The 18,916-nt window shown below is 34.5% G+C and overlaps 1 protein-coding gene across 2 annotated transcripts in view; it reads left to right on the top strand.

Annotated features, from left to right (window-relative positions):
• Positions 1-13,796, top strand: part of LOC124425557 (myb-like protein Q) — a 64,455-nt gene extending 50,659 nt beyond the window's left edge. For both annotated transcript variants that reach the window (XM_046966058.1, XM_046966057.1), the window contains exon 3: positions 11,660-13,796. In XM_046966058.1, coding sequence (XP_046822014.1) covers positions 11,660-12,027 — 368 coding nt within the window. In that variant the 3' untranslated portion in view covers positions 12,028-13,796. The remainder of the gene's footprint in view (positions 1-11,659) is intronic.
• Positions 13,797-18,916: the final 5,120 nt, after the last annotated feature.

Below are 18,916 nucleotides of genomic sequence, written 5' to 3'. Positions count from 1 at the left end.
AAGCTAACGCTTCGACCCTTATCGATGCGATAATAAAGTCATTTTTCGTCTTTTTTTTTCATCAAATCCATTTGTTCATGTGACAATTCACTCATAAAACAAATTTCTACGGATAAACAAATTCATTGAAAGATTGTTTTAGAAAGAAAAGAAAAAAATGTGTATCGAGGCTAGAAAAAATCAAATCGTTTTTAGTCGAGAAAAATGTTAAAATAATCATAAAACAATGATAAATTAAAACTAATTATGAACGTCGATTGAATCCCTAAATATAAATCCTATGTATACAATTGAAAATAAAAATAAATTAAATGATTAAAATTTGATACATTTTTACGTTAAATCGTCATTTTTCATTCGTAGATAAAAGAAACTTTATAATAAACCACATAAGTTTCCGCGTGGTCATGGACGTGGAATCGTTTGAAACGAAGAGATGAGAAAAACGTAGTCAAAGCGAGAGGATTTGGCTGTTCCCTCGGGAACTCGCGTGAGTTGGTTCACGCGCGAGTTTGAAACAGTCCTTGAGGAAAGAGTGCCTTGTAAAATAAGGATCAGGGAATGGGTAGCGGGAAGAGATAGGGTATACGTCAAAAAAAGGGAAAGAAAAGAAGAAGAAGAAAATGAGGTCGTGGAGAGAAGCGAAGGAAAAAAAATGGTTAGCGCGGCTTCTAATTGCAGAAGTGACGACGCCGTAACTAATGACCAGGAGACGACGTCCTGTCAGTCCTGGTCGGCGGCGTCGGGACGCGAACGCTCATCTTCTTCTTCTTCTTTTTCTTCTTCTTCCATCTTTCTTTCTTTCTTTCTTTCTTTTTTTCATTCATTCTTTCTCTCTTTCTTTGTCAACGCGCGTCTCGAAAACGTTTCACATAAATTATAAAAAATTTTTCTTAAACAAATCATTCTTCATCCCTTTTTAGGATAAAGATAAGCAAATATAAACGATTTAACTTAGATATACCAATTTCTAATTATTTTCGCTAGTTTTTTTTTTGTTTACTTTTACTTCTTCTCCCTTATTCTTTTTTCATTTTCCTACTTATACTTATTTATTCCTATTTTATCCTTTAGCAAAGCAAAGGCTTAGACCGATTTTTTTTCTTTCTCTTCGTTGAAACATCCACACGTGCACGCGTCGGCTTGCAATTTTCGAGAAGTGACTCTCCGCGGGAAGCTTTCTTTTTCTATCCTCTCTTTTTCTCTCTCTCTCTCTCTCTCTCTTCTCTCTCTCTGTCTCTCCTCTCTCTACGATAAAAGAAAATTACCGGAAGTCGACTTGAAAATACGCGACGTAACCATCGTGAAAATGAGCCTGTCCGCGCGAAACCTCAATTATTCTGTATTCTCGGCTTATATACGTATGTATATACGACACTATGTAACTTACGTGTATGTATATATACGTCTGTCTACGTATGTGTCTCTCCCTTTTTCTCTCTACGTCTAAGCGACTAACTTCGCTTTAATTCGCCTCATACGGACTTTCAACAATGAATTCTTAGCTCTTTTCCTTTTTCCTTTTCTTTTTCTCGTTTCTTTTCTCCTCTTTTCTTCTTCAAAGGAACTCAACCAACCTTCGTTACTTATAGTAGGTACTTACTTGGTATTTCATACATACTTACAATACATAAGTACATACATACATAACCGGTACGATCGACACATAGTATTCACGTAGAGAGCCGTTTGATAATTGTATTGAATTATTAATGAGACTAAGAAGCATGTTTTATGAATCGATTATATCCTCTAATAGACTTGACCTTTTTTCTTTCTTCCTTTCTTTCTTTCCTTTTTTCATCCCTTAACAAATACGTGTCTGCGATTCTTTTTTACCTTTTCTTTTTTCCTTCTTCACTCTTTAATTAATACCGACTCTTAAATGTACCATACAAAATATACAGAATAACAACGCGAATGTTTCTTAAAAGGGGGTGGGATGGAATGGGACAGAGTGGGGCGAAGAAGGAGGAAGGGAGAGTGGGAGGGAGGGAGAGGGCGGTTTCATTTCAAGTATTAAACACGAACGTTGGCTCGTTAATTTTCCTCATGGTAAGTTCGTTAGAATCGGATTTCAAGGGGTACCAAAGATCTGCTTGCTAAGAGAAAATAATCGCCTGGCGAAAACGCGAAGTAAAATTAGCCGTACAGGAAACAGAAGAGTAAAGAAACGAAATAGAGAGAGAGAGAGAGAGAGACAGAGAGAGAAAGAGAGAAAGAGAGAGAAGAGTCCTCAGAGAAGGATAAAGGGCTAAGGGGGGAAAGACCACGGAATTTCTCTCATAATTACGCTAATCAGCGGCACGTGAATCGAGCGACTGTCTTTCGACGATTTCAAAGCTATGACAGAGAGAAAGAGAGACGGACAGAGACATAGAGACATAGAGAGGGAGAGAGAAAGACAGAGAGAGAGAGAGAGAGATAAAAAGAACGAGAGGCGCCGGAAATAGACACGCGGGAAGCGCTAAAGGGGTCGCGCCACGAGAAAGACAGAATAATTCGCAAAAGATCTCTCTTTCTCTCTCTCTCTCTCTCTCTCTCTCTCTCTGTATCTTAGCTAATAGGATCAGAGGGTAGCGCTTAAACGATCCTTGAAGCCGCTGTTATTTCAAGGAGACAAGGAGAATTAGAAAAGAGACGTTTTCGTGTTCGTGACATTACGTCGGAGTGTTACGTCGTTCACGCTAAATTCTAAGAATATTTTTTTCTTCTCTTTTTTCTTTTTCTCCTTCTTTTTCTTTTTTTCCTACGAAAAAACTCAGAGCTATCTCGATATTTGATAAGATATATATATTTTGTTTTTTTTTCAGTTGCGAACATAACTTTTTTCATTGAGATTAATACCTGTAATTTTTACTATCGGTAAAGTTAGTTATTGGTGGTACTACGGATAATTTTGGCTTTGCGCCAAAAGTTTTCCTCTATTTTGTGTTCATTTTTTCTATCTTTTTTCTTTTTTTTCAAGAAAACGTTCTGGTTTGCGTCTACGATATTTACGAAAGGGAACCTTTAAAAGGGAAGCTTTATCTTTGACATACGATAGCCGTTTAAGCGTACCTACATTCGCGAGGTTAAACCGAGTGGAGTCGAGGTCTTGAGCCTTAAGTGAATGAGAGAGAGAGAGAGATAAATAGAGAGAGAGAGAGAGAGAGAGAGAGAGAGAAAGAAAGAGGAGAGATGGCAAACACTCGCGTCTTCATCAACGACGTTGAAGAGGGAGACCACCCATCAGGCGCAATATCGTTTCATCAGCCGCTAATATCACTGCTTCGAGTGGTTCAACACCTTGTAACGCCAGGTGGGACGTCGGTGGCGCCGCAGGAAGTCCTAATGAAGACAAATCTCACCCAAAATGGCGACCAAGCTTATTTCCTGCTCCACCTCGACTCTCTCTCTCTTTCACTCTCTCTTTTCCTCTCTTTCTCTCTAGTTCCTTCTTCTCCTTTTGCTCACTTTTATCCTATTATCGTAAAGGTACGTCCATCTTCTTTCTTTCTCTTCCTCTCTCTCTCTCTCTCTCTATGTCTCTCTCTCTCTTGATCTCCATGGTCAACTAATTAAAAATGTAGAAAGTAGAGTAGAAGAGTAAAGAAAAGAAAAAAAAGAAATAAAGAGACAATTATGAATTTTCTTTTTCTTCTCTTTCATTTCTTTCTCTTTTATTTATTTATTTTTTTTTTGGTCTTAACACCGTGGCCCTTTCCCTCCTCCCCCACCTCCCAACGACATTCTCTCGCTTAATTGTAAAAGAAAAACATTTTTTTCAATCTCCGCGCGTACGAACAGCTAGCAAAATAACAACTTGGAAAATTGTGAATCTCTCAAGCACCGGCCTCGTTGCTCAAGCGCCTGCCGCGACTAAAATTAATTCAACTTCTTCTTTACTTTGTGTGCGCGTGTGTAAATTTTTTTCTTTCTTTGCGTTCGTCGTTACGAAGGGGAGAGAGAGACAGAGAAAGAGAGAGATAGAGAGAGACAGACAGACAGACAGACAGACAGAGATAGAAGAAAAAAGGAAGAAAAGAAAGAAAAAGGAAAAAGTTTTAGGACAGAACGTCGTCGTGTTACATATACCTACCACCTATCTTCGATATACAATACGAAAAAGGGAAACGAGTAAGAAAAAGAGAGAGAGAGAGAGTGAGAGCGAGAGAGATTGAGAGAGGGGTAGAAGATAAAAGAAAAAGAAAAAAGAACGGTGGAGGGGAGAGAGAGTCGTGGGCGAAATCTGCGAAAAATCGAGCGATAAATCTCGAACGTGACCGCGCGGTGCCGTTCTGCCCTTGGCGTCTAAACGACTAAATAAGTGTTCCAATTTCAAAATTACCCGCTAAACGATTTGTGGGCCGGCAGAAAATATATCGTTGACATGTGGGCAAAGCCCCTCCGGGTTTGCCGGCCGAAAGGGATCTTCCTGACGTTGAGTGTGAGAAAGAGAGAAAGAGAAAGAGAGAGAACGCGACTAGAAAGAAAGAAAGAAAGAAAGAGAGAGAGAGAGAGAGAGAGAGAGAGAGAGAGAAAGAGAGTAAGTAAGAGAGAGAAAACCTTCGCTCGCTGCTGGGAGACAAATGACCGTCTACCGACGGAAGACGCTTCCAAATTGCTCCATGGTGGTGTCGTTGTACCATTTTACGTGTCTCTCTCTCTTTCTCTCTCTCTTTCTCTCTCTCTTTCTGTTTTTCTCTTTCTTCCTATTTTCTTCGAATATCCTCGTCTCAGGCAGACGACCTATTAGCGAAACATCCAGCCACGTGACGCGTGCCACGAGCGATTTCACGGGACTCTTCTCTCTTATTCCTCTTCTTCATCTTCTTCTTCTTCATCTTCTTCATCTTCTTCCTCTTCTTCTTCTTCTTCTTCTTCTTCTTCTTCTTCTTCTTCTTCTTCTTCTTCTTCTTCTTCTTCATCTTCTTATCTCAACTGACGAATTTTTTTATTAATTTTTATTTTTTTTTATTTTTGTTATTAATAGCACTCTTATACGATCGAAATAATAACCGTATGGAAAATTGATCTTAAAGTAATTGAAATTATTAGATTTGATTGGATGTGAATCGTTCTTTATGTTTTTACACGATAATATTACGTAAATATATATATATATATATATATATATATATCATATGTATATACGTATGTACATATGTATGTATGTATGTATCTTCAGGAGGATATCTACTAGTCGTATCGAGAATTGTTTTTTTTGTTTTGCTTTTCTTTTTTCTTTTTTTGTTTTTTGTTTTTTTTTTGCGGGGATGCAAATCATATATTCAAGTGAATACTTTACACGCGGTCGAGACGTTGTTTAATTTGCTATAAATTCTTCAAACGAGTATATGTACATGGATACTTACTCTATCATATTTATACCGCCATTTTCATTTCCTTCCTATCGTATTTTTTCTTACCATTTAGTTTCTCTTACCATTACCGCGTTTTTTCTTATTTCATTTTTCTTCCCCTTGTTTTTTCTTTTATTTTAACTTATAAATATGAACAATCGATATTTGTTTTTAAATATAATAAACTAATTTTCTCATGATCTCTCTCGCTCTCTATTTCTCTCTTTTTCTATCTTTTTTTGAATTCACTGTGATCTTGCGAATGATATTAGTTCAAAAACGTTTCAACTGAAACGTTATTTTCTTTTACAAAAACAAAAAAGAACTTCACTATGATTTTCCGAACGATATTAATTTGAAAACGTTTCGAAATGAAACGTTATTTTCTATTACAAAAAAAAAGATGAAAAAAAGAAACATGAACGATTCATTCATTTACACACGACACTAAACCGTTCAACTATTCGTATCGTACCATGAATTATGATATGATATAATAACGCCTTCCTTTTTTTCCTTATCATCGTTCACAAAACTAAAAAACATATTACTGTCATACGTATCTATCGTCGTAAAACATCCATCCACTCGTAAAACGCGTTACCGCTTAGTTCTTTTTTTTTATATTTTATTTTTTTTAATTTCTTTTTCATGTTTTTTTTCTTTCTTTCATTTTGTCAATAATGCCATAATTATCGAAGATCGATTGAGGATCGAACGAGACACGATTCACTTATAAACGGAGCAAAGAACTCACTTCGTAGAAAATTCGACGAGTCAAACCGAGTAAACTTATTTATTTCCTTTTTCTTTTTTATTTTTCTTTCTTTTTTTTTCTTCGCTCGCTGCACACAGAAGTCAACGTGGTCTAATAGTTTTACGTTGCGCTCCGAAAATCACGTAGGTTATTTATTATTAGGTTAGATGTTACATATATAATTTCCTTCTCTATCTCTATCTCTATCACTCTATCTATCTCTTTTTTCTTTCACTTTAAATATCTCGTGTAGTACATAGAGAAAAAGAGACAGAGAGAGAGAGAGAGACAGAGACAGAGGGAGAGAGAGAGAGAAAGAGAGAAAAAGAGAGAGAGAAAGAGAGAGAGAGAGATAATTTCGCGTTGTTATATTACGTTTCTTTCGAACGTTTCAATTACTTTCTACACGTCATATACCAGTAGATAGTTATTTGTTAGGAGTAACGAGCTACTCGTTGTTGGGTGGAAGAGGAGGAGGTAGAGAGGAGGTGGGGTAGGGAGGGACGGGAAAGGAAAGGAAGGGTAGGAAAGAGAAGAGGGAGAGCGAGGTGGGAACGGGGGACGAGGTCGTTAGAATCGCGTGTAGCAAAATGGAGTGGAATGAAGGGAAATTTGTATAAAAAATTCATGGTACGTGTTATAACTAAGAAGAAGAAAAAAATATTCACATATATATATATACATATATATATATACATATATATATATATATACATATATATATATATATATATGTATATATATAAACGTGATTGCTTTTAATTATATATTTATCTATTTTACATAGACAAATGGAAAATAATTTTCTCGTAGAATAATGAACGAAGTATAATCGGTAATATAAAAGGAGAATATCTTCAAAGGAGAAAATCGTTGAGCGTTAAATTTTACTAACGAGAAATTGTTACCAAATAATCTATTAGACAGTCGGTTCGAACTATCATCCTTGGAGGAAGCGTTTGTGACTGTCACGGCTCTTAACCGTCGACAATATTCTAGACGAGTGAGTCTCGTTCGAGCGGAACCAAGATGGCTGTCTTCGACGAAATCGTCAAACCGTCGACATGTTACAGTTTAATGAATGTAGTAGTTATGTATACACATACGTATTTATATGAGATACATTAATGAACAATAATATTTGTTAGGTGTATCATTGGTAAACTTATAACCTTGTCAATATACACGATCGTGATATCATAGTTTATGCTAAGATGTTTATTGAATAAAAGTAAACATTTGTTCGTATAATTCATACATATATATGAATAGATATTTATATCTGTTAAAATTTGTTTGATAAACCTATGAATCGATTGTTACGAATACAATCTAGGTTAAATAGTTTCTGGAATCAAACGTAAACGTTGATAAGGTTTGTTTTTATGTAAGTATAACATTGAGAAAATTCGAAAAGAGGTTGTAGGTTTAGTAGGATTTAAACACTGGTCTCGTTAGCACGGGTTTAATTTAATGTTTCGATATACGAAAATTTATAAAATTATTTAATAGATTTAGGTACGTATTTAATAAATCGACAATTAACGTGAACATACACGTTCGATAATATCGAGCAAATTTTTTATATCGTATATAAAAATGAGAGAATATTGGACCATGGATTATCGACTTTTTGACGTTTTAAATTCGACAAAATCTAATCGCCGAAATAAAAGAGAGATAAAGAGAGAGAAAAGAAAAAATTTTATTTTCGTAATAATGAACTATAGTAATTTAGGATCGTTTAAATGTTAAAACGACGTTGTTCAGAAGAGCGAGGGAGAAAGAGAGAAGTATCTACGGAATGATCTTTACGCAAATAATATAGCTCACGTAGTTCGTAGAATCAGACGTAAACATTCGTAAGATTTGTTTTTATATATGTATAACATCGAGGAGAGAAAAGAGATCAAAGGTTTACTGTAATTTAATCACTCGTCTTGAAAACACGTATGTGTATAATTTAACGTCTCGATATACGAAAATTGATAAAATTATTTAATAGATTTGGATACTTTTATAAAAATACTTTTATAAAAATAAGATAATTTTATAAATCTACAATTAATGCAATAATACACATACATATATATGTATGTATGTACGTCGATATCCAGCAAATTTGATACATCGTATATAAAAATAAGCTAGCATTGGACTAAGTCATTAACATTTTGAAGTTTTAAATTCGATAAATTCTAATCGTCGAGAGAGAGAAAGAGAAAGAGAGAGAGAGAGAGAGAGAGTGAGAGAGAGAGAGAGACAGAAAAGGAAAAATCTTATTTTCGTAATATTGAACTGTTGTAACTTAGAATCGTTTAAATGTTAGAACGATGTTGTTCAGAGAGAGTGAGTGAGACAGAGAGAGAGAGAGAGAGAGAGAGAGAGAAAGAGAGAGAGAGAGACAGAGAGTGGAACAGAGTAAGAGGATGCGTTGCGAAAGGACACAGCCGCAGCGGCGAATTCGTGAACATCAAACGAATTAAATCTCCGCCGAGAGCCGACCGCAGAAACTAATATCTCGTCTCGAAAACCGTTCTCCGTTCTTCTTCCGCTCGTTCGTTCGTTCGTTCGCCGACTCGTTCGTTCGCCGACTCCTCCGTCGTAGATTTTCGACGTCCTTCTGGGTGATTTTACTTCATGGTGCCAAAGGACGTGAATTCTTTCGAATCCTCCTAGATTATTTTTCCCCCCGCTACCGTGATACGCCTTATCCTCGTCAATCATTATGAGTTTCGTTTAAACGATATCGATAGAAGATATTGTATCGAACAATTTTTAATTATTCTATCGTACTTCGTATGGGCGGTGTAATTAATTGCAAGCACGTTAATAAGATATCTGCGAGGAAGGGAAATCGTAGCTTTTAATTTGGTAAAATATTTGTTCTTGAATATTATTGTTGAAATTTTTCTGTCCTTTTTCTTCTTTCTTCTTTTTTAAAACATCACATATAAGGGTGCAAAGTCGTGTATAAAAACGATGAAATCGTGGAAATTTTTTTCTTTTTTTTCTCTAATAGAATGAGACGCTTTTTTTATCGTCATTTGAACCAAATCAAAAAATAGAATTTTCTAATCAATATATTTCCCAATTCGAAAGCAACGCGTTACAACGGAGATACGATTAAATCTCAAAAAATAAAAAATAAAGAAAAGAAAAGGAACAATTTGTCCCTCTAGCATCGAAGGAAGGGGAGACAAAAATGCAACAACAACAAAAAAAAGAAAGAAAACAAAAAAGAAATAAAAATGAGAAAGAAAAAAAAGAAAAAAAAGATGAAAAAAAATCGAAAAACTGAATGATCTCGCTCGGCTTTCAAATTTTTTTACGTGTCTTTGCGGTCGAAAGGAATGGGTCTCTCTCTCTCTTTCTTTCTCTATAACCGCGCGAAAACCACCGGTGCACCTTCGACATCATCCTCCCCCTCATCGTAGTATAGAGTATATTTCCTTAAGAGCGGGTCCTCCTTCCCTCCTCTTCACTCACCCTCTCCCCAAACCTTCATTTCGTCGAAATACAATTTTCTAACGCGACGTTGATCGACTTTAAAATACGTGTATAAATCATCCGTTAGCTGATAATTCAAGCAATTAAAATTATTATCAGGTGTCCATAGACGAATGAAATTCAAAGAAGAATATACATATAGAAAAAACGAAGAAAGAAAAAAAATGAGAAAAGGGATTTGAAAATCTTTTCTTTCGGTTTCCTTAATTCGAATTTTAAGTAGACCTACATATATATACATATATATATATATATATATATATATATATATATATATATGTATATATATGTATATATATTACTTAGCTACCTTAGTTATCCCTCGCGAATCTCCGTTTGAAAGTTACTTAGGATTAAGAATGTAATTTCGAGATCGTTAAAGATCTCCAATCGAAACGACGGTGGCGTCGGCAACGGTAGTGGCAGCAGCGGCAGCGATGACGGCGGCGGAGGCGGCGGCGACGGCGGCAGCTAAGCGAGAAGAATTTCGTTTGAGAGACGCGTTCATTCCACAGTCGAGAAAGCGGCTATGTAATTTTCATCAAACATCGTCCAACAGCGTTGAACGCAAATGGAGAAAAGAGAAGGAGAAATAGAAAAAGAAAAAGAGAAAGAGAAATAGAAAGAGAGAAGATAGAGATAGAAAGAAAGAAAGAAAGAGGGAGAGAGAGAGAAAGAGAGAAAGAAAGTAAGAGAGCAAGAGGGAGAGAGAGAGGGATTCGATCGGTTCTCTTTATTCAACCAAATGACTTTCGAGAGGGACTGTACTACGAGTCTGGTTGCGCAGGTGTGACCGATGGCGGCGGCCTTTGATCCTGGAGCGACTCCTCGGCTACTTTGTCCACGACTCATCGCGTTCGTCCGCCCTTCTCTCTCTTTCTCCCTGTCTCTCTTTCGCTCTTTCTCTTTCTTTCTTTCTCTCTTTTTCTCTCTTTCCTTCTCTCTTTTTCTCTTTCTCTTTCTCTCTCTCTCTTTTCGTCATTCGCTTCAATTACTTCTCTCCTAGCGGGTAACGCCTTTCGCGAATACGACGGCCATTGGCGTTCTTCTTTCTCTACCTTTAACATCCCTTCGAGTCATCCTCTTCGACACGGGAAATTTCATTGTCATTTCCAACGAGAGTAACTCAGTACTGTTGTGAAATAACAAAACCTTATTATATGATTTTCATTATATATTAGCTTTTTATCAACACGATTATAATAATATGATATTTTGAAAAATAAAATAAGATAATTTTTTAACAGAGAAAATTTTCTTCGTAATAAATATATTATACGTTGATATCTATATACGTACATATACATCTATGTAGGCATATATATATATATATATATATATATATATATATATATATATACGTATGTGTGTATTTACAAATTTATCCGATTATGATATTTATTAATCTATTTTATTTACTCAATATATTTTCTAGGTAGAAGAGAATATTTATAGTATCTAATCTCATTCTCTCTCTCTCTCTTTCTCTCTCTCTCTCTCTCTCTCTCTCTCTTTCTCAGCTAACGTAAAAAAAAAATGAAAAAAAAAAAATTTCACCTTCGTCTTCAGACTCTCTTCACTCCTATTTCTCTTTCTCTCTCTCTCTCTCTCTCTCTCTCTCTCTCTCTCTCTCTCTCTCTCTCTCTCTCTCTCTCTCTCTCTCTCTCTCTCTCTTACCGAATTCCAAGAGGATAGAACACCGGAACGAATGCGTAATACGACTTTTATGGAGAAGTCCCTTGACATGTCTTGAAAATGCATCTGATTTGTGACTCGTAGGTTAAAAATAAAGTAAAAAGGAAACAGATAAAGAGAGAGCAAGATATATATAGTAATTCTATCGTTTTCTCTAAGCTTACAGCGTTCCACGTTCCTTTATAAATAGATATATCTGTAATATTCTTTTTTCCTTTCTTTCTCTTTCTTTCTTTTGAAGAAAAATATTTTTGAAATACACGAATAAATAAATTAGATCGTTCAATCTCTAATCGCCATCTAATCTTAACCAATTCAGTCTTTTTTTTATTTTTTATTGTTTCTGTTGCAGAACAAGCGAATCACTTGAACCTATTCAACAATCGTCAACAACCGAAGAAAAAACGCAAAAGTCGGACAGCGTTTACGAATCAACAGATCTACGAATTGGAAAAACGTTTTCTTTATCAGAAGTACTTGAGCCCGGCGGATAGGGACGACATAGCGCTTAAGTTGGGTTTGAGTAATGCCCAAGTGATCACGTGGTTCCAAAACAGAAGGGCGAAACTCAAGAGGGACATGGAAGAGCTAAAGAAGGACGTACAAACGGTGAATCCTCTTTTGGTCGCTCAACATCACAAGACATTCTTGGAGAACGTACAGGATCTTGGAATCCTGAAGAAACGCCCGTTACCGAGTTCGATGGAAGAGAAATCGTAGAGGAAAAACATTTCTCAATTCTCGATTCGTCATTTGTTTTTTGTTTTTTTTGTTTCTTTTTTTTCATCGTATCGATCACGATCATAATCGGACGGATGGGCGAACGAACGAACGAATGAACGAACGAATGTTTTTTCGATCGAGAGTCGATGTTCTTATTCTATTTTTTCTTATTTGATTTTATTTTCTTCCTCTTCCTCCTCCTCTTTTTCTTATTTCTCTTCTTCTTCTTCTTCTTCTTCTTTTTCCTCTTGAAGAAGATCGTGAATCACAAAACACAAGATGGCCGTTCACTCAACGAAATTCTTTCTTAATCGCAAAAGAAACGAATGCGACGAGACGAGTTTTAATATTCGACGAATGGACTTCTTCAATGTTATCGATTTTCCGAGTATATCACTTTTAAGTTTTTTTCTTTCTTTTTCTTTTTCTTTTTCTTTTTCTTTTTCTTTTTCTTTTTCTTTCCTTTTATTCTCACAAAATACGTATGCGAAAATTAAGATTGTAATGAATGGATGATGAGCGTGGTCACGTGAATATAGATTATTACGACTACACGAAAAAAAATGTTTCCTGGAGAGTCGAGAAAAGAAGTAATAATAATAATAATAATAAAAATACAAAAATAAAAAAACAAAAAAAATACAAAAAAATACAAAAAAAATAAAAAAAATTACGATAAAAATAAAGGGAAAAACGAGTAAACGAGAAAAAAATGTATCAAACAGAAAAATGAAAAATAACACTCGGAGTAATGTTGTAATTAGGTAATCCCATATATTTATTTGTATAGAATTTGTGATTTATTTAGTTCGGCGTTCGAAAACATTATATTATTCTATAGATTCGTAATACTTACATGCATATATTTACTGGCACGCGAAGGAGATTATAGAAGTTAGAAAAAGTATTAAGACGAACTTGGGAAATTCAGTATTAATAAAGTTCTCGAATGTAATTACGTTAATGTCAAAGCGTATGAAAGGGACGAATGTAATGCAACAATTGTGGGACTTAATTTTCATCGTGATCCGCGCTCGTAAACGAAGCCAGTGAAAAAGATTGGGCATCGGTGCGACGAATTGTATAATATTGTATTTATTACAAGAGAGAGGAGTGAGAGGGGGAGAGAGAAAGAGAAAACTCATAGAAAGAATCTCCGAAATATGAGATTCAATTAATGGACGCGGATAATAAATTATTATAATAAAATATCGTGACGTAAATTATAAAATCGGTCAACATTAAGTTGAATCGAACGTGTATATAGACATTGTATATAATATATATAATATATATATATATATATATATATATATATATATATATATAATATACACGTAGGAAATGAAAATGAAATCCACACACAAATACAAAACAAACACATTGTTTCATTGATGATGATTTTACGTATTAGACGAAATAGACTCGTTTTAATCGTATATGATTTAGCATAAAACTATTAAACAGATAGATGGGACACTGCAATATACCTAATTATTGTTTTGATTAGGAAATAAACTATACGATATCGTGTAAGGCGATTCGTTTGCGACCGGAAAACGTTCGTGATTTAATTAATGAACGACAAACGAATGAGTGAGAGAAAAAGAGAGAGAGAGAGAGAGAGAGAGAGAGAGAGAGAGAGAGAGAAAGGAAAAGAGTGAAAGAGAGAAAAAAATAGAAGCGAGTAAGTACGCGCGAGTTAACGTTCTTAATTATAGTGTATAGTAGAATCTAAATAAATGGAAGACATTATTAAAAGAAAATTTAATTCTAGATGACAACAACAACAAAAAAAAACATTTTTACCTCAAACTTTCTACATATATAATATGTAAAATAAATATAGTAGGTATGTATGTTTCGTTTATTATATATATACATACATATATATATATTACATATACATGTAAATTACATATACATATATATATATATATATATATATATATATATATATATATATATATATATATATATATATATACAGAGGATAGGCCAAATGTTATTCGATGATTTTAAGAAAGAATCGATTACTCCTTTTTACACGTTAATTTATTTTCTTTCCTTTCAGATTCTAAAACCACATGTGGCTGTATATATCACATATCTGTCTAAGTAAACTTAAATAGAGACAACGAAATTTTTAATCTGCTCTTCTCGTGCGATTACGTGCGATTACGTGCGAAATAAACATAAATAAAATATACACATATATATATATATATATATATATATATATATATATATATATATGTATGTATGTATATACAAGGATGGATTAAAAGTTTTTCGTAGATTTTATATATCAATTATACATTTTCGAAAAGTGTTCGAGGTTAATTAATTCTTTATGTCATTTTTTATTTATTTATTTTTTTTTTTCAAATCGTAAAACCACAAATCTAGGAATTTTTGTTTCGTCATAAGGCCAAATATAACTCTATATATACATAAAACATATTACGGACAACTAGGGTATATAGATATGCGTGGGCGCAGAAAGATACATATCTATCTAGCCAACTTTAAAAGAATCAATCAACAGAATCGACTATAAGAATTTTCATGAGTAAAGAAATAAGGAAAAGAACGAGAGGAAGGAAGGAAGGAAGGAAGGAAGGAAGGAAGGAAGGAAGGAAGTCGGTTTTAGTCGGTGCCGTAAAGAAGGCAAGAGATGAAAAGGAATTATTCTCCAAAAATAGCGTGAAACGCGCCGGTCCTTCTTGGAATCTTTTTGAAGGCAGTTCGCGAGGTTTACTCGCGAGCGTAATTTATTAAGATGAAGTCATTTCGCTTTCCAACGTTTTGGATCGGTTAGTTCGAAGCCTGGTATCCGTCATAACCGACGAACATCTCGCATTCGATAGACCAGAGAAATCTCCTAACTTCATAAATGCTACTGACAAACCTAGACACGCGTGGGTTTATATTATTTTTTTTTCTTTTTTCTTTTTTATTTATTTTTTTTTAAGAATTACTATTATTATTATTATTGTTATTATTATTATTATTATTATTATTATTATTATTATTATTATTATTATTATTATTATTATTATTATTGTTGTTGTTGTTGTTGTTGTTGTTGTTGTTTTATTATTATTATTATTATTTTTATTATTAGTTATCGCATAAAAGAACATAAGAATTTTACGAGATAACAGAGTCGACACATTTTTATTTGAGTAAGACGATAAATATGAAACTAAATATTTTTTTTCTTTTATTTTTTCTTTTTTTTACTCTTTTACTCTTTCTTTTTCCTTTTCTTTCTTTTCGTTCCACGTATAATAATTCTCTGTCTCGTATGTATAAGGAGCAGTGGCTGTACTGCATGAATGTTTTATCATAATACAAGATACACGCCAGAAGATAACACTCAGCACACGAATATAAATGTACATAGGGCATTTACTAACTCACTCACTCACTTACTTACTTACTTACTTACTTACTTACTTACTTACTTACTTACTTACTTTCGTTTCCTGTTATATAAAGAAAGAGAGAAAGAGTTAATGTTATTTAAACGCACATAGAATTGGTGGCTTATGTTAAATGAAACTCACTTAATATGTATATATATACAATATATACATATATATACATACATACATATATCTTACAACTTTAATGAGTCTGTCATTAAGCTGTCGCCATTATCTCGCCAACTAAACATACTTGCTAGCGGTCTACTTAATCGGTGAACGATTAATCCACTTTGAATCAAGAATCATGTTACGAGTTATAAGCTGATCTTTAACAGCATGTAAGTATTCAAGGTTTCATTGTTTCCTAATTCCGATTTCCCATTCGAGACTATCGAAAATAACATCGATGGTATCAATTTGAACGTAAATCGATCGATCGATTGAACGATCGATCGGTCGATCGCAGGAGAAAGAAAGAAGAAAAAAAAGAAGATTCTTTAGAGAAAAAGATAGAGAAAGAGAGAAAAGAAAGGAGTACAAGAAAGGAAGAAAGAGAGAGAGAGAGAGAGAGAGAGAGAGAGAGAGAGACAGAGAGTTTATTGCTTGGCCTGTTATCGAGAAGGGTCTCGTATGAAGCGTATGAAGCGGTAAGCAAGGTAGCTCGGACCGCCCTGTAATTCGAGCTGCACAACGTCCAAATAAAGAATTCATAATGGCGATGATGAGCACCGGCAATTTTCTTCGATACATCGAAGATACATCGGTAACTTCCGAGCAGCCCTGGCGATCCTCCCTCTCCCTTATCCTTTCCCTTTCCCTCTTTCCCCCCTCTCTCTCTCTCTTTCTCTCTCTCTCTCTCTCTCTCTCTCTCTATATATATATATATATATATATATATATCTTTCTGTATCTTTCTTTTTCACTCTTCTCGCTCATTCATTGTCCACGATGGAAGAAAAAGGTTCAGGATCGTTCGTTCGGATCAGGCTTTGGTCGCGTTGTTATCGACGAGCACGCTTTGAGTCTCGTTCTCGTTTGATGGTCGATCGTTTAATAACGATCTATCGAACGACCTGTTAATATTTTTACTCGATCAGTGTATACCTACCTATATATCGCAGGCCGCCCATTTGTGGATTCGTCCCGATAGGTTTCTTAATAGGCATTTAGTTATCTTTTAGTTATCTCTTAATTATTGTTTTTGTTTTTGTCTCCGTCGTCGTCGTAGTCATCGTCGTTGTTGTTATTGTTGTTGTTGTGGTTCAAGAAAGCCATTCAAAGGACCAGGAGCCATGCCCTTACCTACTTTTTTCCTCTCATTTTCTCCCTTTTTTTCTTTCTTTTTACATAATAAAGAAAGAAGAGAATTGATAAATTTTTTTCTTTTCATTCTTTTCCTTTCTTTGCTTTTTTTATTTTCGTGCCCTAGGACTTTCATCATCTTTCTAGGATATGTAACAAAAAAAAAAGAAAAATTGGTTAATCCCATTTTCAATTTTTTTATTACTATTCGATGTTTATTTTTTTTCTTTTTTTTTCTCCAACGAAACATTACATACATCGTTTTATTAGTTTTCATTTAATGAAAGTATAATTATGTTGTCAGCTATTGTTTTAATTCGTTCGACGAAGGTACCATTAATTTTTTTTACAAAGTCATCATCCTGCTGACTAAAAAGAACCTAACACGAAGAGATAACTTCAAGGATACGTTAAGTGCATTGACGAATCGGTACCAAGTGTAAAAATGATTTTCGTCGATCTTCTTGTCGCGTGTTTAAAAACTCATGATGCGTGATTTAGCGTCATACAGCATTTCAAAATTCAAACCGATCTGTCGATCGTTAATTTATGACCGGGAAAGATAAATTCGCGACAGTGCCGAACGACAAACGATGCCCCGAAAGGTATGTCGAGTTTTCTTGTTTAATACACGGTCTCATCTCATGGGTTGGAGAAATTGACGAGATCTCCCGACGTGCAGAAGGAGAAGCTGGAAGAAAGAAAGAAAGAGAGAGAGAGAGAGAACGGTAATATGAGAGAATAAGAAGATTCGCTTTCTTTAGAAAAAAAAATGGAAATACCTTCGAGGTATACGCGTCAAACAAAATTACAAGTTTTCGACGATCCCATACAAGATAACGAGAGACGTAACAAAATGCACGTAACATCGAATGTTTTTGAAAAAGAAAAAATAATTTCATAAAAGAAAAAACTAAAAGAAAACAAATTGTTAAATTTATGAAGATGAACGAAATTAAATACAAAGAAAGAAAGAGAGTGAGAGAGAAAGAGAGAGAGAGAAAAAGAGAAGAAAATAAAATAAAAGATAAAGGAGGGAACCTGTCGACAATTTCGTCGAGTCGACTGGTAACAAATAAATATTAATTTTTGATTAGTAAAAAAGAAAGGAAGAATACATATATATATATATATATTGATGATGATATATATCATTCATCTACAAATCCATCCTACAATTGAATATCCATCTACAAATGAATTCAGCCAATAAATAGAAATTCTCTCCGGAGAGATGATACGAAGTATTTCAATCGATTTGTAATAAAATATAATACTTAGATCATAAGATAATTTCAAGGATAGAAAATCATATATACTGGTCTCTACAAAATTTATGTATCTATCAAAAGTTATGTATTTCGTAGGATCAAAAATTAAGAGAGAGAAAAGAAATAAAAAAAAAAAAATAAAGAAATGAAAATTAATAAAAAGAAGAAAGAAACAAAAGAAAGAAAAAAAAAGGGAAAAGAAAAAGAAAAACACGAGTCGCGCGTGCGAGCTTCGGTTATATATCTGCATTTTGCATAATCCCCTTCGGACGATACGTTCAATAACGACTCACAGGGATCATTTTCCTGGCATTGACACGCCCACGTAATTCGGACTCATTTACTCGTTGACTCGCTTAACCCGCAGCCAGTCATGCGTCAGTCAAGCCGGTCGGTCGACTGCCAGCCCGCAGATCCATAATTTCGATGTGAGCCGCTTTAGCACGCGAGAAACGAGTTTTCTCGGCGTGCACCTACATGCCGTGGTAATTAGACGTGAATCTAGACACCCCGACTAGTAGTGGTAGCCTGAGCCCTCGTTAATGTAAAATTTTTCGTATCCCGACTTCTTCTCAAAGTCCATTCTTTTCTCTCTCTCTCTCTCTCTCTCTCTCTTTCTCTCTCTCTCTCTCTCACTCTCTCTTTCTGTTTCTTTCTTTATCTCTCTGTCTACTCTTTTTTCTTTCTCTCTTTCCGTGATTTCTTCCAATTTTGTTTTATATGATTATCTTCGAATGTACGTAAAAAATAAAAAAAGAAAAAAGGACAAAGAAAAGAAGGTAGGTATATTCATTACTTGCTTATTTACTTACTTACTTACTTACATCTCTCGTTATAACGTTTCCTCACGAGACAGGTGTAACTTCAAAAGTGTCCAAT

This window comes from Vespa crabro, chromosome 7 (assembly GCF_910589235.1).
Source record: "Vespa crabro chromosome 7, iyVesCrab1.2, whole genome shotgun sequence".
NCBI lineage: Eukaryota > Metazoa > Arthropoda > Insecta > Hymenoptera > Vespidae > Vespa > Vespa crabro.
Note: the sequence above shows the minus strand (reverse complement) of the source record. Positions and strands in the feature narration are given on the sequence as shown.